Below are 18,978 nucleotides of genomic sequence, written 5' to 3' on the forward strand. Positions count from 1 at the left end.
ACCCAACTATATTTGTCACGATCTATACTAGAAGCAGATGTGGTGACATTGTTAAAGGGTCGGTCATAATTTTTTCTTTTTTTTTAAAGAAAAAATATATATTTGTCCTTGGGCCTAATCACAGCTGTTTGGAGCTTTACTTGGAAAAAAAAGATTTTATTGCTCATTATTATGTTATAATTTATATATACATTGGTGGCAATATCATAAGGAATATGCTGTATCATTATAAAGGTATTTTTTCACATGAATAAAAATTACTGTTTTTAAAATCACACTTGATCTGAGCTCTCTTTGTGTCTTTCTTTTTCTTGCAGTTTTTGCTTGTTAAATCATATACACTGTTCGCCGACCTTAGTTATTGCATCGATTACTCCACTGACATTCATTGCGACACTGAGCGAACAGCAAGGCGCGCAAATAGTGATATTTGGATCATGGACATAATTTCACACACACACACACACACACACAATTTCTAATCACAATTTAGAAAGCTGAATATCACTTGTGTGTGTGAATGACCATATATATTTTCTATAAGTATGTGTGTGTGTAACATGGTAGGGGTCAACATTCATTACTCCACAGGAAGAAAAAAAAATCAAATTGCAACTAATTTCAAATAAAATAAATACTTGAATACCCAATAAATTTGGAAAGAAGCACTCAAAGAAAAACAAGCAAAATAAAACAAAGGAAGACACATTATATTCAAGATTTATTTGCAAAATATGTAATAACTTCTTTGTACGATTGCATACAAACAGAGTAAGCAAGAAGGAATATTTAACATACATATTTAATATTGACTCTTGTCTCTATTGGCAAATTACAGAGCACATGATGACCAAACAATCATCATGAGGTGATCACCCATAGTTACATTTAACATTTCTGCATACAGCTTCATGTCCCGTACGTAAGAGTTCAATCGGGTAATTCAAAAAAATATATCAAAATCATATTTTGATATGTCTATTTTTCACTAATACAATCTTCTTGGACTTGCCCATACAAGATTTTCTGCAAGAATATGTAATACAAAATTGCAAAATAGTACGTGGTCTGTGGTTTTGCAAAGTGTAATAGTTTAGAACTGATTTGAAATTTTTTAAAATGTGACCAACATGGAGAAAAAATTAGAGATCATTTTTCATTTTGGAGCAGTCATAAGTCTTCTTTTTTTTTTTTGGGGGGGGGGAGATGATTATACAGTTTTATCAGGAAAAACAAACTGTAAGGCATATCAACACTATTATTCATTCGCTTGAATGCAATTAATTAGGGCATTGATTTCAGGAATTGCCAATAGTCGATATTATTGAAAAATGGCATTGGAATATCATCCTGACACTGCACAATAATAGATGATCAATGAAAGCAGTTGCCACCCCCCACTCGTAAAAAAAACTTGACATATTGTGATTATGAAAGGCTCCTTTTTCAAATTAAAGCAATCCCTGCTCGAGAAAGATGAGACCAACCAAATAATGATTTTACTAACTCAAAATGGTCTCCCTATGCTAAGTGGAAACTGATGTTAGGCAAACTCCACATGACTGTATAACTCTTTGGTCACCTGCCTATGCTTGCCAAATCTTGGAGCACCCAAAGAACCCTGATCATTATCAAGTCCTAAAAAGATTCCAGTGCCTGCCCCACTGCGAACACCAGTGCATCCTGATAACAGCTCACAGAGGCAAAGGGTAGTCTTGGAGAGCCCAGGATATCCCCGATTAGCAGCAACCAAAATGGAGTCCACCACTATCCAGGGGGTGTTTCACAAAGATCCTAAGTCAAACTTAACTCTAAGTTGGACTTAAAAATTATGGAGAGCCATTTGTAGCCTTAAAATAAAATATATTCAAAAGCGAAAAATCAAGTATTTTAGACTTTTTATACATTCCACATCAAGAACGTGAAATCTCCTTGATAATGGAAAATATGAATGATTTGAATCAACATTTTATGCCTTTTCTAATAACTGTTGCAAAATATTTTCATAAGTGCTAACAGCTTTCCATAATTGTTAAGTCCAACTTAGAGATAAGTTCAACTTAAGATCTTTGTGAAACACCCCCCCCCCCCCCCTGGTCCCTTTAAAGACTGGGAACAGCCAACACTGGTAGGTAGTAGTCTATGGGAGCCCAGAAGACCCCTGATCTTAGTTAGGTCCCACAGACTGCAATGCTACCTGGTCCCCCTGTAAACACTACTGTATTCTGAAAGCAGCTGAAATCGAAAGACGGTAGTCCTGGAGGGCCTAGAGGATCCTCAAGGTCTGTCAGGTCCTACAGGGACTCTAATGCTGATTTACTCTGAAACAGCGGACACTGAAAGATAGTGGTCTTTGAGAGCAGAGAAGTAACTAAAGCACTGTCAGGTCAGGTCGTACACAAGAGTCTACTGCTAGCTGGTCACCTGCAAACACTGATATATCATGACCTAATACTCGTAGATGGTACTTCTTTAAAAAGCAGAGAAGATCCCTGGTTGTCTGGTTTCATATGTACTAAACTATTATCTGTTCCCTAGGTCCTTCAACACTATATCCTGAGTGTGGCAGATGTCGGAAGGTGGTTATCCTGGAGAGCCAGATATCCACTGATCACTGTTCAATTTGACAGGGGCCCTTCAACATTTTAAGGTTTCATGTGGATTCCACTGCTATCTGGTCCCACCAAACACTGGTACGTACTCTGGTATACACTGGTATGAAAAGCTGACTCCTTGGTATGGTAGTCTTGCAGAGCCAAGAAGGCCCTTGAACATGACATGGTTCCACATAGATTCAACTGCTACCTGATCCCCTGCAAATATTGTTTTCTTCTAAGAACAGCTAACACTGGAAGGTGAAAGTCTTTGACAGCCTAGAAGATCCCTCATGGGCAACACCCTGTATCCTGCTCCTTGCAAACATTAGTAGTATGGTAGTCGCCGTGATCAGTTAGGAATCCCTATCAATGTCAAGTTCCACATGGATCCTTCTGCTATCTGGTCCTCTGCAAACACTGGTATATCCTAAGAACAGCTGACACTGGGAGATGGTAATCTTGGAGAGCTGCAAAGACCTCTGGGAGTGAGCTGTCACCTGTAACTACAATTAAAAAATGCAAGTGTAAGATATTGAGGGAAACTAATGGTCACATATACAGTGTATGAATGACAAGTATAACATAAAATTGGTCATCATGACAAACATTCAATAATTTCTACTCTGCAATTTATAAGAATCTCCATTACTTTCCCTGAACTCTGTCCAAGGACCGATGCTCATGCAAACAACTGTTGCACTGGTTTTACTCACATGCTGTATTCTTTAAGGTTATTAGAGTAAACCATTATGTTAGTCATGGTAATGAATTTGGTGAAAATGTGAACATCTGCTGTGGAACATAGAGTAACCCCCCCCCCCATCCCCAACAAAATACAACAACATCATGTTGCCTCAAAAAACAGAAATTAAGGGCTATCTGTTCCATAAGTTCATTATTCTGTGTTTTATCATGGGATGGGGAAGAGGAGGGGTTAATTAATGTTGATCTTTACTAGCTCTGTGAGTTACAAACCTTGAAGGGTTGTCTGACTGGTCATACTAGAATGTGTGATGTCATAGACATGGAGGAAGACGAAGAGAACAGCCCTGTCCTGGTCGTTGCTTGGGAACGCTCCTGACTGGAGGTAACCCATGACATCACTGCTATGGGCTACACACACACAAAAGATATATGAAGATAGATATGAATTCTTCTGGAGGGTTTATTAATTTTCAAGATTGGAAGGATTCTCTTTTCTTGCTTGTTTGTTTGTTCTCGTGGTCAAGTGGATATGTCACTGGACTGTGGATCACGAGGTCTGCATTAATGTCCTTTGGCAAGACATTAATACATTAATACACTGTACTTCCTAAACATAAAGTGGCCTTTTATAGAGCGTCTGGGACGCTAGCTAATGAAAGAGGGTTTTAGAGAAGTTTCACATGAAAAGATGTAATGGAATGAATAATTTCTTCAGGACTGTCAACCCTCCCGCATTTGGAGGAAGTCTCACGCCACAACGCTCGTTTTCTCATAGCGGGAGACCCCCCCCCCCCTGCTTATTCAGCGGCTGGCTGAGCCGTTGCAAAATTTTCAGCGCGACTTTTCAAATTTTAAAACACTGGCCCCTTGAAAAAAAATCTTGTGTACGCCATACCGTTCAGCAAAACAAAAATTTGCATACAACCTCCCTCGAAGCAGTTTCCCAAAGTTGACAGCCCTGACTTCTTTCATGAAACCAATGTGGTTCTCACATCATCAAAAAGTTGGAAAAGACTAGTTCTTGTAACAACTGCTAGGTTAAACAAACAAGAGCTCACCTTGCAGCCAGGTGTCAAGAATTGAGTCCAGTCTCGACTTGAAGTGTGCACAGGCCTCAGCATGGACTAACCTCCTTCTCTGCATAGGTGCCTGGGTAGACTCATCCATAGGAGTTTTCACTGCAGGATGATGGCTGTAGTATGCTAGTACTAGCTTGAGTTGCCATAGATCGGAAGCATTTAAGCTCTCAAGTGGCTGGTCCAAAGACTATAGAGTAGAGAATGTAGAAGAAAGGAAATTGCCGTTTTCTTATCAATATCAGTCCAAGTTGCATACCCATCCATTTCTGCCAACACAATGCTGCCTTAAGTGACACCTCTTTCATTCAATAAGAAATCGAAAGCATCACACTGCATTTACAAGTCCATTTGACAAGTATCTGAAATCAGTAATTAAAACTGACATGTTGTTGTCATATGCTGAATATTATATTTTTTGACAATTTTATAATAAAGAGTTACAGATACCTTCAAAGTCAGGGTTTTCTTTATGTGGGGGAGGGGGGGGGGGGCAGACTTTAAAAAAAGATGAACAAGCAAAAGACCCACAACAAACAGTATGAGATGAAAGATATTGTTAAGTGACATTCTGTTTAATACCTGGTGGACTTCAAGAAGCACTGGGAGTACAGCCAATTTTTCCTTGGTAACACTCTCAAAGAGCAAGCTACCCATCATCAAGGACTTCTCATCTTCCTAAAAATGAAATCAGAAAGCAAAAAGTATGGAAAATATTCAGTGCAACAACAAAAAAACATACAAAAACACAAAAATACAAAATAAACACATTAAAAACTATAAAAAAAAATATAATTTCTACGTTTAAACAAAATATTCATACTTGTTTATCAGCTTTTGAGGTTAATGTCTGAACTCTACACAAATTTCTTTAAGCGGATACTAGCAAAATGGTGAAGAAAATGTTGTGCACAGGGGTGTTGATTCTGTTTGTGATAATTAATGAAGCGCTTAGTGATTCTAATGAGCGCTATATAAAAACTGAGTATTATTATTGTTATTTCGTATTTCACATAGAGAAAATTAAACGGTGTTCTATTCAGATAATGAGAGATGCCATACAGAAGTGTGTTTAAAAGAAGAAGACATGTTTTTACGTTTTTAGGCTTGTCAGAGTTCCACCAGCAGAACTGCTTCACAAAGTTGAGGATGCGAGGGTCAGAGGTGAAAGACTCAATGAGCTTGAGGTCAGAGGTCGAATGGCTAGAGGTCTCATGGGTAAGGAGCTGAGCGAGGAGGCTGCGGTAACCCTGGATCAAGAAGAAAAAAGTAAATTAATCTCAATAACATACCTGCCAACATTTGAAAATAAGAATTAGGAATTTTTAGCACGGTATGCCTTCGAAAATAAGAAGTTGCACTTGCAGCGGCAGTGTAACTGGCAATATGCAATAAATCTGTACCAAAAAATACAAATTCGCTTTTGACTTTTATCACACACACACACACACACACACACACACACAAAAATCAGAATGTCCCGGATTTTCAGGTCCTAGAAATCCAGAAAATTAGAATATTCTGGATTATTTGTAAGGGTTGGCAGGTATGCAATTATGTTTGTTTTCTTCTCATAATTGTTTTTGCCAGAATGAAGAGGACCACTTATGTTTAGTTTTGTTAAATGGACAATCAATATAGTCACAATCTGTCTTTCAATTAATTGCTAAGCACACAGTGACTTCACTATCCTGAATGTGGAAGAGGTGCAAACAACACACACATACGTATTTCTGGTGAATAACATTTAAACAAGACATATATAGACTTTCTACCTTTGGATCCTCGGCATAAGAGAGGTGTCCAGCTCTCGGCTTGACAAACAGGGTTCCTCCAGACGTTAGGAGTCCCTTCAGAGTATCAAGGTCACGCTCTAGGTTAAGGGTCACACCAAGGTACCTTGGACCAAGGATCCGTACCTGTTATTAAAGAGACAGCATAAAAATGAAGGAGTAATTAATGGAGGCCATATATGGATAATTACTAAACTTCTGTGTTCTAATCAACCAATAATATGGATTGGTTTTCAAACAAGAATTAATTCTCAAAGTAAAAAGAATGAAATAAAGGACATTGTACTTCCTTCAGTTGAGTATATCACGCAGCACATTAAGTATGAGTACCAACAACATCATGCATGTCCTGCAAGAAACATTTGAAGAATTCTTTTATCTTAACCTGTCACGTATTGGATTGCTACAAAATGCACTATGAAATTAACATTATACAATGATAAATGAGGTGCGATCATTATCAGCTATACCAGGGGGTGATTCACAAAGATCCTAAGTCTAACTTAACTCTAAGTTGGACTTAAAAATTATGGAGAGCCATTTGTAGCCTTAAAATAAAGTCTATTCAAATCGAAAATTGAAGTACTTTGGACTTTTTATAAATTCCACATCAAGAACATGACATCTCCTTCATAAAAGAAAACATGAAGGATTTGAATCTACATTTTATGCCTTTTAAAAAAAACTACAAAATATTTTCATAGATTCCAATGGATTGCCATAATTAGAGATAAGTTCAACTTAGTTTTAGAAGTGGTTTTAAACTTACACTCTTGAGGCTACGGAGTTCACCAATGATGCACGGTGCCATCAGCTTCAGTATCGTCTCATCATGCCACTCGGATTCCTAGAAATAGAAACATGATGAAGGGAACAACACAACCATCATTTCATATGGGAGAAAGAGAAGTTGTTTCTTTGGTTATCTAACATGTGCTTTTAAGAAAGCCACGTCCAGGAACATTTGCAATTAAATCAAACTAACAGAGATTCAGTGTAAAACTATTTGATCTTTAATATAAAGAAAAATTACTTAAAGAATAAGGAAGCAAACTTCTGGAGATGTTTTTAGTCCTACCCCGAAGATTTCGTAGCTGAGGATAAATGCCTTTTTTAAGAGAAATTGCGCACTGAATCGATACAATCCAGAGTTCCCACTTCTTCCCCTTGGCCCTTACTGCATCTTAACCCATTGCCAGCAGGAACTGGGTGGATCCTACATTAAGTCTATGGGACTGAGAGAATTCAGTAGTAAATGGGTTAAGAGTTTGGGGTATACAGGGGACATGAGCTTACCTTGAGGGTGACTTCAAGAGGCACGTAGCAAGGTTTCCCAGTCTCTACATCTTTAGGAAGGATCAATCTGGGTTCTGCTGCTAACACGTACAGGTGCCTCAGAGCTTGTAGATGGTACCTGGGAATAAAGCACAACAATTCTCAGATCTCTACAGGTCATCTTTACCTACATGTATGTTGGTAACTATGGTAACTAAGGCAGAACAATTCTTTCATCTATACAGGTGATATTTACCTACATGTATGTTGGTAACTATGGTAACTAAATCAGAACAATTCTCTCATCTATACAGGTGATGTTTACCTACATGTATGTATAACTATGGGTAGCACAGGTTACAGATTCATCTTGGAGCATTTAATGTATTAAATGGCTAAAAGGAATCTGGCAGAAGAGTCTCACTATTCAAACCTGGAATGTCAACATCTGAAAGTTTGACTATACTTTGATCTCAAAATATCTCTTGATGAATCTCTTGTGTAGCTAGAATAACCTACTTGAGCTTCGAGTTGTCCACAACACAATTGTGAAGTAAGGGAAGTTACTTTTTCCAACATAAAAGAATGACAACTGAGGGGAACCAATTTATAAAGCTTTTTTTCACAACAGTAAGTTTACTATACGTGTGGCCTCTTTGAAATGGGTATCTGTAAAATATCCTTCCTCTACTCCATCTGGTTATATATATATGTTTCAACTATTTTTTTTTGATGGGCCAGATCAAACAGGCAGAACTAGGTTCATAGGCCACCATTGAAGGACAACTGGAGGGTTCAGTAACACAAAGACATAACTCCATATTTTAACAAAATGAGTATTTGATTTCGAAATGTTCAGAAAAATGTGGGCTTTCCAAGAAACACAAAGACTTAACTCCACCCAACACCCCATGCCCAAGTGCTCAGTGACACATAAACCACTTTTTCTCAAAATGGCCAAAAATGGAGTTTTTGTGTCACTGACCCCTCAAACTATAGTAAATAAACCCTGACCTGTTGCCTTTGCTGTTTCCTGGGAAGCATGGGAAGAGACTTGTAATGAGAGCAGCCACGGACTCCTGGGATGTGCTGAGTGTATAGCGCCCTCCCCCCATGAAGAGGAGTCCGATGGCCATGGAGCACGCCATGTGGTTGCCGTACGAGATGTCGTTGTGCACCCGGCTACGGAGACCACGGGCAACACGCAGCAGCTCAACATCACCTGTGCCAGCCATTACCTGGAACCAACGAATGCACAGCCATATCACTGGGTGTGGCGAGGTTGTTGGGGTACATCTATGGCTTCTAAATTTCTATTTCTATATATATTTATTTTTAATTCAATATTTTCTCTTGGATTACTAAACTAAATGCGCAGTTAAAGCGATAAACCATACTAAAATTAGAAATTATGTGAGAGTACAATTTCCTTTTCTGTCTTCAAATATAATTCTAAAATATCACAAATGTAAACTTTTATGAGGAAACATATTCAGTCATTAACAATATCCTATCGTAATGATTACAGAATCCAAGTCTTTTACAAACAATTTTATTTAATTATCCTTTATTTATGCATTTTAATAAGTGATATTCTACAGAGACATGTGATGGAAGCTTAAAAAGAAACAAACTAAAAATATTTGTTTGAAGAAAGAGGTTATAATATCGTCTAGGAAATCTATTAAAAAACAGATAATAAGATGAGAGCCTTACCATGGCCAGAGCAAGCAGGATTGTATAGAGGCATGTCTTGAAGGTTGTCCTTCCAGCCTGAAAGAAAAGAGAGGAGAAGAAAGGAAAATGAGAGATTGTAGATCCAACATAAGTTTGGGCAAACAATGAAATGAATGAAAAATATTTTAATTATATAGTTTATAAAGATGATTTTCATAATCCTTTAAAAACTACTTATTTTCTTGCTAACATATCTTGGATAAGTTTGTGTAAATCTACAAGTCTGATATGTACAACTGTTTTTCATCTCTCTCAATCGACTTCACTCTTGAAATGGAAAGCAACATAACTTGAACGAAAGAAAATGAATAAATATGACAACAGAAATCAATAAGCTCATGAGCAGAGAGAACACAGATGTATAGAGAAGACAAATAATGCTTTAATATGCACAATTTCATTATTAATAATAATATTTATAGTGGGTTCTAGTATAGCGCTCATGTCAGTCAGATTTGACCCTCCTGGCGCTCCTGATTATTACCCTGGCTTTAGCACGGCTGCCATACGGCGCTCTAGCACTCCAAGGAATAAATTCCTACCAGGTACCCATTTACTTCACCTGGGTGGACTGTGGCAAATGTAGATCAATGTTTAGACAAAGGACATTAGTGCGGCGGCGGGACTCGAACCGCGGACGTTGTGATCGACCTTGTAATACTCCTTGGTTTAGTGACAACATTTTCCCATGTATAAAAAATCTATTAGAAATACTGATATCATTTGAGAATTGGTCAGCCTACTCACAACATCCACTAGAGGCTGAGAAGCTCTGTTCATCAGTTTCTTCAAGTAGGAGAGCTGGAAAAAAACAGAAAATGAAACTAAAATTCTTAACTGGGGGAAGAAAAAAAAAATCAACATATTCAGCAATATTTCATATTTAAGATACAGATCCAATATTGGAGAATTTCTGGTAGTTATATTTTCATGTTGTTATCCTAGTGTGAATACTTTTCTCCTAAAAATAAAGAAAAGGAGAGAATATTTCAACAATCATCACCACTTCTTAAGTATTCAAAAAAATATTTTTAAAAAATAGAGAATTTCTGGTATTTATATTTTCTTTTTGTTATCCTAGTGTGAATACTTTTCTCCATAAAAAAAAAAAGAGAGAAGAGAGAAATATTTCAACAGTTTCAAGAATCATCACCACTTCTAAAGTATTACCAAAAATAAAAAATAAAAATAAACTGGCTAACTATATCTGCACGGTGTATAAAGTAGTCTACTCACCAGACAGTCATAGGCACACTTGTTGGCAGTACCAGCAAATCTTAACCCCAAGACAAAGCAAGCTCCTGCTCCTATGTTACAGATAGCTTGACTGGTAAGAGAAAAAGAAGATCATGCTAAAGTTTACTTTTAATCATACATTTCTTATCCAATAACCTGGCTTCATTGTGAAATACCCTAATAATAATTGTAATTATGCAGAATAGTTCACATATTAAAAATGAGTCTGTTACAACTATGAAATGATCATTTAATACAATTGATCATGACCTGCATCTTGTGTCCCCGCATTTTTAAAACCAACTTCATATTGTTTTAATAAGAGACCTCATTATATACCAGATATCTGTATTACCGGTATGCACTTTTACAATGTAATGAAATCCTGCCCAAAGTTTTCACACAAAGGAAAAAGGTTAAGTCTACAAGATAGGGTCAGATTCTTTGCCCTTTCCTCCAGCTACCTTATGTTACCAAACCAATGATGAAGGGAATCAAGTAGAGAGCATAGATAAGAACATGTAATGTTATTTTTTGTAACCGTTCACTCGAACACTTAAGATAATTCACTTATTTTGTTTATAATAACTAAAGAAAACTTCTGCCTTATGGCAATAATCATCAAGGATTTCTATGTCAAAGTATATGATATATAATATGTATGTAAACTTATTTTGATTCTTTGTATGTTTGTAAAATGTGAGCAAAACAAATTGTAAAATAAATTGAAATTGAAATTGAATTGAAAGACTATTACTTACCTCATTGTCTGGTAGTCTATCTCCTCATCACCATTGTTCTCTGCTGTGTTTGCCTTGAAAGCATACTTCTTCACAATCTATAAACAATAGAGACACATAAATTAATGACTTATTTCTTGATATTCTTTGGTGGTATAACCCATATTTTTTAAAAATTCTATTAAATATGCTTGGAGCAGCGGAATATAATTTACATAGCCGGTTTATTCTGTTCTGACTTCATCTTCAGCTTCTTCTTTTCTTTTCAAGATTTGATATGAATAAAAGAAATGTAAGATTTGAAACAGATTTTACTTGAATTTTCATAATACATTTGAAAAAAAAACATGAATCGAGTCTTGCCATTATTTGTACATTATAAGGGGAAAATGTCTAGAATGTCTTTCACAACTTAGCCTCTTATTTCCCCCAAATACATTAATATATAAAAAAAGAAGAAGAACAAAACAGAAAAGGATAACAGCTGTAAAAATCAAGGTTACAAAGTAGCTAATATTAAGTCAGGCTTGAGAACATTTACATTAACTTCATTCCCTTATAATTGAAAATACGTATTATCTAATTAATTATCATTTAAAATGATAGGGCTACATGTTATGCTTACAGGAGGAATGTTGCTATCAATCCATTCAGATGTAGGTCTGATGTCATCCCACAACACTAGTCCTCTGCTGAGAGCCTAGTAACAGAATAGACATAATAGAAAGGAAACAAACAAATGTAAATAAACAAGCACTTGCTTGAAATTGTCAGTTAATGACGTTTCTTCTTGAAGAGCTCAATAATCAGTTTCAATAATATCTCAGTAAATTTTAGTGACAGAGCATTTAAGTTGGCACTCTGCATGTATGCATTACATGTTGCCATGCTTGGCAAACTTTCATTTTTGTTTAGGTTTAATATATTGAGTTTAATGAACCCTGTATCTTTTTAGTCAGGTAATAAGAGAAAGAGCTAAAAAGCATGTAGAGAGTCAGAGAAACATTTTGCGGGGTGCTGGTGGCGACAGTGACAGAGAAAGGTAGAGATACAGAGAGAGACAGAGACAGAGAAAGGCAGAAAGAGGTGGGGGAAGTAGAATAGATATTCTTACCCTGAGTAGTAAGAAGTCTGGTTTGACCATGTCTAGCAGTGATTGGGTATCGGGAGCAGCTAACCAATCGGCTACAGCTCTACAAACAAATAACAACAAGTACAAATTTATTTCATAAAACGGCTAAGTGAATCCTAGCAAAATAACCAAAGTACATTGGACAAATATTTCAATCCGATTACTATTGTTTTTAAATTTAGAAACGCAAGGTCATTTTCATTCTTCTTGCCAGCCTCTGGTACATGCAAAACTAGAATATGATGAAAGGTTAACAATCAATGGATATGTAGATATATATGAACAGTCAAACCTGCTTTAGTGACCACCTGTCTACAAAGACCACATTTTTTGTTTCCCTTGAAAATGGTTTCTCACTGTAACATGTACTAAAGGAACCTGTAAATAAAGACCACCTGCCTTTAAAGACCATTTTTCTTGTTTACCTTGGGTGGTCTTTACAGACAGGGTTCACTGTATACATGAGACTAACATTGCAACTCTGTCAATCAACCAATTTTCAATCTACTTAATCTTCTGACTTACCTATTGCCTGTCTGAAGGAACATTAGACCAAGGGCAAGGGTCGCTCCTGGTGAGGTCACATCAAGATTGACCTGGTCACCTTCTCTTATCTGATAACAAGGTGATTTCTTCTCTCTGCTGCTTCCACTCTAAACATAACAAAAAGACAATATTGAAAACAAATCAGTTTTAAGTATAAAATCTTTCAAAGTAGCCAGGTCATCCCCCCTCCTCCGGTGAGGTACATCCACATTGACCAGGGGGGTGTTTTACAAAGATTCTAAGTCGTACTTAACTCTAAGTTGGACTTAAATATTATGGAGAGCCATTTGTAGCCATAGGAAAAAGTATATTCAAAAGCAAAAACTCAAGTATTTTCATAAATTTTCATAACTTTTCATAAATTCTACATCAAGAACATGAAATCTCCTTGATAATATACAAATATGAATGATTTGAATCAACATTTTATGCGTTTTTAAATTACTTTTACAAAATATTTTCAAAGATGCTAATGGCTTTCCATAACGTTTAAGTCCAACTTAGAGATAAGTTCAACTTAGCAAATTCATTTGTTATATACATATCAAATGGAACATAAGAGAGCAATGTGCATATTTTATCACTGTCTAGTGGTTTTAGTTCTTCTTACCACATGTTTCTTGTGTCCTCCTGCCATGTAGTGATACAGCTGGTCTGGGATATTCAGGTCTGAAAGTCCCACAGCTCCGCTACCACGCTGTGAGAAAAGAAATGTCAAAAAAAGCCAATTTACAAGTGAACATCAATAACATGTTGGTAAAGACCTCGTAATTGCTAGATGAATTATCTCCCTTTCATAAATTTTTTTCTTTCCTCGCTGAGCTTCTCCCTCATGTTCCTGTGTGTTATGTGACTTGGTTCTTGCCTACTCAGGTCCTTTCTCCATTCCCTTATATACACAGATACCAAGAGATACCAATTCCAAACATTGAAACTATCATGAGCATTTTTCATATTTCTTTTTTCTCTTTTTTAAGCTTTTAATATTTTATGCATAATTTGTTTAGGAGGAAGAGACAGAGATCGGGAGAAGTAAGCAATATGGAGAGAGGCATACAGACAAAGAAATATAGTGGTGATGATGAGAGGAAAATGATGTGGAGTGAGAGAGAGAGAGGTATGGAACACAGGAAGAAGAAAGGGAGGGAGAGAGAGTAAGAGAAAGGAAGGGAGGGGGAGGGAGGGGAGGGAGAGACACAGAGAGGGGTAAACAACATATCCTCCTTACCCCTAGTGTGACCATACCAAGAGCTAACCCTGCTGCTAGGGAGTATGACTCACGGTTGGTACAGTTATTGAGAGAGAGAGAAAGAGAGAGAGAGAGAGAGATAGAGAAAGAGATAGAGAGAGAGAGAGAGAGAGAGAGAGAGATCGTCCTTACCCCTAGTGTGACCATACCAAGAGCTAACCCTGCTGCTAGGGAGTATGACTCACGGTTGGTACAGTTATTGAGCTCTGGTCCTGGAGGGCGGCCTGTTATATCACACAAGATAATCAATACAATGTTAACATTCAATTTCACATATAGTTACTCAGATCAACCCAAAAAATCTTATATCCAAAGTAGCAACTGCAATATCAGTATCGTATAAAAGCATACAGTTACAATACCCACAGAGTGATAGTACTATAAGCTTATAAATGATTCAACGAATATATATTTATAAATTGAACATTCAAGACATGCAAGCACTATTGGAAAGAATAGATTCTCTTCTTATGCAGTATTGCAGTGTAGATTGCCTTTTGGAGAGGGATTCCCATACATTGATTCAAGCTGTGGAATTCATAGAAGTGGCTTTGTCTCTCAACTTAAAAAAATTCTTCAGAAATGGCAACCTATCAGCCCATGATTATATCAAAATATTGTATCATGTTTTTTATTGAGGAACATTTGCTGCACAAAACATTTTCAGAGAGATGAAATTTGTGATGTTTGATCTCTGATGAGATCATCCATGATTGGATCAAGAATGTAAGAATATCAGAGACTAGAGTAGCCCAGCTACGCACCTATTTCCCCGAGCAGTACTTCAGCTACGTGTCTGTGGGCAGTCTTCTGGTAGACAAGACCTGTTCCCAAGATGGCCGCCACCTGGACGCTGTGTGGTACGTCCAGCTCAGTGGATGTGGGTGGCAGCAAGGAACTGATGTGGATACACAGGATCTTGGTGGTAGTAACATCCATGGTACCTCGCCTGCAAGCAACAGTATTTACCATCATTCAAGGGACTATTAATAATTTTCTAATAAAAATACATGTTTGAATGGTGCATAAATCTACCCTACAATGTGTGAAAATTCAAACTGGAAAGTTCAAGACAAATTATTATTAGTTAAAGAGTTGTAAGAAAAATTTACACCGTATGTACTTCCTTGTATTCTAAAGGCATTTATAAAATATAGAAAACAAAAAATAGACATAATTATTCATAAATTTAATTTTCCATAAACGAATCCCTTTGCGCTGAGTCTCACAAGTTATTATGACAATTTTGACTGATATTTTGGTCACAGTGCCCCCGCCCCTCCCAAAGGGAAAAAGTTTAATAAAAGCTTACTTTGCAGCCGCAAGTCCAAGAAGTAATCCCACACTAGTCATCTCATGTCCCTGTTAGAGGCAAGAAAAGAATCATTTCACTGCATTGCATTGAACTGAAGGAAATTTGAAGCAAAATTGCAACAATTCTATACCATAGCTTATAATTTCAAACAAACATTGAATATTGCAAAGGAAGGAATCAAGCAACATATTGCACTTGTCAAACACATTTCTTATTCAATGATATCATTCTAATAAATTTCAAACTAGTTGAATTAAATTAAAATCCAATCTAATAAAATGCAACAAATTCTAATGAATACAAACTAATGTTATCTGATTTAAGAACACAAAATTCATTAAAAATCAATAAAATTATCCATATGATGTTCTACTTTAACCAAATTCAACCTTCATTATTTTTTCTTAAAAGGAAACCTCTTTATCAAATCATACTCATATCTTCACATAAACATGATGTATAAAAGATAACAAATGGCAACAAATGTAAAAAATGAAAAGACAAAACAAACTAGTGAAAAAATTAAAACATATTTGATCTTATTTCATCTATCTATTTCATCCAACTTACAGAGCAGAGATAATTGTGTATATTGAGTTTATCAAGATTGGATAGATGGCCATTGAGACCTAGGGCCATCAGGAATCCTGCATGTTCATTGTGTAACTCGGTCGTCTGAGGTCTGTTGTACACAATCCATGCAGAGTCAATCTGTACAGGAATGAATGAATGAATGCAAAGAGAAATGTGGTATATATGAGCACTCGGTTTGCAAATGACTTTCAGCTTATCTTGGGTTCTCCTAATAGATTTGCATTTATAGACAAAATATTGCTCATTTATCATGCACTGCATGTGTTGTTTGGACAAGCAAATAGGAAAAAAATACTGAACTTTACTAGAAGTCACATTCACTGCAAAGCATAAAATAGGTAGCCTTTTACACCCTTAATTTTGTAACCACTATCTTGTATATCAAAGGAGAGAACGATTCAGTTGTTCGAGTATTTGGTACACACAGTGTACATATGTATTTCCATTTATCTACTTACACTCTTGTCAGCATATATGAACAGATCAAAAAATAGGCCATTTAAACAAAAATGTTCAAGGTCCTGCCTTTTTGAAAAATAGGAAGGAGTACGCCTTTTTTTCCTTCAAAATGGCCGCTCTGTAAATTTTCCCTGACGTCCAGCCAGTTGGGCTATTTTTCAAAATGGCTGCCAGCATTCATGTTTTTTTCTTTTTAAAATTCAGAAAAAGATCATTTTAGCAATATGTCATTCATGTTTTTTCATTAAAAAAGAAAAAAAAAGCAGGTGGCATCAAGATTTTTGTTTAAACATGACACAAGTTACAACTTCCCCAAAATGAAGGAAAGAGGCAACTCTTCATACATTAAGTGTGTATGTATGAATGGTGTAGTGACAAGGAATGATTTACCTGGTTGTCTCCCCTGGTGATCTTGAGGCCTGCAGCGACACCGTTGTGAAAGAGAGGCCAGGAGTTCATGTTGGTTGGTACGTCTATGTTCACAAAGTTGATGGTGTTGTTCCTGAAGAGAGATATAATAATATTAATAATAATAATACATAAAATTTATAAGGCGCCAAATCCACTTGACAGTCAAATGCTCAAGGTGCAGCTTGTGCAAAAGATGAAACATGTACATGATACATTTATAAAGAATGCAATAGGAAAGGTACAGACATGAAAGGTTATGGTAATCAATTATAAGCTAAATTAAACAGATATTTCTTAAGATTGTTTTTTAACACTTCAGCAGAGCTGCTATTCTTAATCCATTGAGGGAGAGTATTCCATAATGAAGGCCCAGCACGAGCGAAGGTTCGCTCCCCCCACTTTGTTTTAACCCTAGGAGTAACAAGTAAGCCAGAGTTTTGAGAACGTAGCTGTCTAGAGGGAAAGTAATGCTTAATCAAGCCGATGTTGTACTGCGGAGCAGAGCCATGCATACAGTGAAATAATAGATATCAATAAAGAATATAAGACATTTTTGGTGATGAGGACCCCTGGCTACTTTCACACCTTCAATAATAAATCTGCTATGTCAGCAACAACAAAAATCAAGAAAGAAAGAAAGAAAAAAAATCATCTCCCCAAAAAATACCAAAACAAAGACATGCAAAAAATGTAAATATCTCCAGTACGAGCCATTTGATTTCAATCTGCACTTGAATGCAACTTTCATGACAGTTGGCCTGTAATTCCTTCATTCTTAATGATTATCTAATTGCATAGTTGATTAATATAATCAGTAGAGCAGATTTAGATCACATTCAAACATCAACTTTATATGGATCATGACAGCTTACCTTGGTGGGGCCTTGCCGGTGAGGTTTAACTTTGGAACGTGAAGTGGTTCTGTGATGACAGCGTTGGAAGTGCCGAGTGTGAAGATTCCTCTGCAAGAAAATGTCAATAAGTTAGTACTGAAAAACCTGGTAAAAAAAATAGTACCAAGATGCCCTAGAGAAGTACATTTAAAAAATACACATTCCTTCACTGAATAGTGACTCTGGTTACGCTCTATCACCTCTCTTCACTGCAGTGGTCTCAAGGCAGCAGATACAGAGACACTGTGTGAAGATTCACTTGGCTTGAGAAATTAATGAATTAGTGAATGAAAGCTTGCCTGCTACATATTAAGGTCGGTAGAAGCTTAAACCACATGTTGTATTGAAAATTAGAGAAAGGTATGAATGTAATTTTTTTCAGTGGCATCTTTAAAAAATAAAAATGAGATATGTCATGTTTATTGAAGAAGAGTTTTGCCCTTACCTGCCAACTGGGAGAGCCATTGTACGCTGAGAGACAAGTAACAGATGTAGTTCCTGTTCTTCAATGAACTCATGGTCACTGAAAGAGAAAAATAAAGAAAGAGTGAGAGAAATAAGAGTTAGGTAAAGAGAAAGGGAGGCAGACAGAGCAATAGATACAGAGACAAACTCAAGAAAGAGAGAGAGAGAGAGAGAGAGAGAGAGAGAGAGAGCGAGAGAATGAGAAGAGAGAAGCAGTGTAGAAACAGTGTAGAAACAGAAAGACAAGGTCAAAGAAAGAGAGAGAGAGAGAGGGAGACATGTGAAATGAAAATTTACATATAAAAAAAATCCTAGTTCATAACAGGATGAAGTCTAGATACAAAATATTTTTTCTCTAAAAATTATCATATGTAATTGATAAAACCTTTATAAAAAAATACATTGAATTCAATATCCTACAACAAATCATTTTACTCTTGTTTTAAACCTGTCTGCCTTCCTTTAGATGTTCATGTATTTTAAATATAATTATAATGCAACCTTTGCTGACCTTGTTTCTGGTTTCTGAGTGAGAGCGATGGTGACAGGCTTAGAGGACTGGAGGAGACGCCGGACCTCCTGGACGCGGAGATCATCAGGGAACCGGAGCCGAAGGAGCTCCTGGTCTAGATGCTCCATCCCATCACGTTCATCTTGTTTGGTTGCCATGGTGCTAGGGCCACTCCCTGGTGAACCACAGTGGGTCTGAGGAAGGGGGGGGGGGGGAGAAATCATCTCAGAAGTTACATTGGAAT

At 36.6% G+C, this 18,978-nt stretch overlaps 1 protein-coding gene across 1 annotated transcript in view; it reads right to left on the reverse strand.

The window, feature by feature from the left end:
* Nucleotides 1-2,705: 2,705 nt before the first annotated feature.
* The window catches only part of LOC100888486 (anaphase-promoting complex subunit 1), a 29,816-nt gene continuing 13,543 nt past the window's right edge, over nucleotides 2,706-18,978 (reverse strand). Inside the window, exons 17-40 of the mRNA XM_030998711.1 lie at nucleotides 18,735-18,928; nucleotides 18,204-18,281; nucleotides 17,738-17,827; nucleotides 16,845-16,956; nucleotides 15,972-16,112; nucleotides 15,399-15,448; nucleotides 14,851-15,035; nucleotides 14,219-14,310; nucleotides 13,448-13,534; nucleotides 12,817-12,944; nucleotides 12,274-12,352; nucleotides 11,785-11,859; nucleotides 11,181-11,257; nucleotides 10,420-10,510; nucleotides 9,931-9,984; nucleotides 9,163-9,219; nucleotides 8,461-8,684; nucleotides 7,468-7,585; nucleotides 6,941-7,018; nucleotides 6,154-6,297; nucleotides 5,476-5,628; nucleotides 4,961-5,056; nucleotides 4,361-4,568; nucleotides 2,706-3,100 (exon numbers count right to left, since the gene is read on the reverse strand). Of these exons, the coding sequence (XP_030854571.1) occupies nucleotides 2,994-3,100; nucleotides 4,361-4,568; nucleotides 4,961-5,056; nucleotides 5,476-5,628; nucleotides 6,154-6,297; nucleotides 6,941-7,018; nucleotides 7,468-7,585; nucleotides 8,461-8,684; nucleotides 9,163-9,219; nucleotides 9,931-9,984; nucleotides 10,420-10,510; nucleotides 11,181-11,257; nucleotides 11,785-11,859; nucleotides 12,274-12,352; nucleotides 12,817-12,944; nucleotides 13,448-13,534; nucleotides 14,219-14,310; nucleotides 14,851-15,035; nucleotides 15,399-15,448; nucleotides 15,972-16,112; nucleotides 16,845-16,956; nucleotides 17,738-17,827; nucleotides 18,204-18,281; nucleotides 18,735-18,928 (2,718 nt within the window). The 3' untranslated portion in view covers nucleotides 2,706-2,993. The remainder of the gene's footprint in view (nucleotides 3,101-4,360; nucleotides 4,569-4,960; nucleotides 5,057-5,475; nucleotides 5,629-6,153; nucleotides 6,298-6,940; nucleotides 7,019-7,467; nucleotides 7,586-8,460; nucleotides 8,685-9,162; nucleotides 9,220-9,930; nucleotides 9,985-10,419; nucleotides 10,511-11,180; nucleotides 11,258-11,784; nucleotides 11,860-12,273; nucleotides 12,353-12,816; nucleotides 12,945-13,447; nucleotides 13,535-14,218; nucleotides 14,311-14,850; nucleotides 15,036-15,398; nucleotides 15,449-15,971; nucleotides 16,113-16,844; nucleotides 16,957-17,737; nucleotides 17,828-18,203; nucleotides 18,282-18,734; nucleotides 18,929-18,978) is intronic.

Source organism: Strongylocentrotus purpuratus, unplaced genomic scaffold (assembly GCF_000002235.5).
Source record: "Strongylocentrotus purpuratus isolate Spur 01 unplaced genomic scaffold, Spur_5.0 spur5_scaffold_5, whole genome shotgun sequence".
Taxonomy (NCBI): domain Eukaryota; kingdom Metazoa; phylum Echinodermata; class Echinoidea; order Camarodonta; family Strongylocentrotidae; genus Strongylocentrotus; species Strongylocentrotus purpuratus.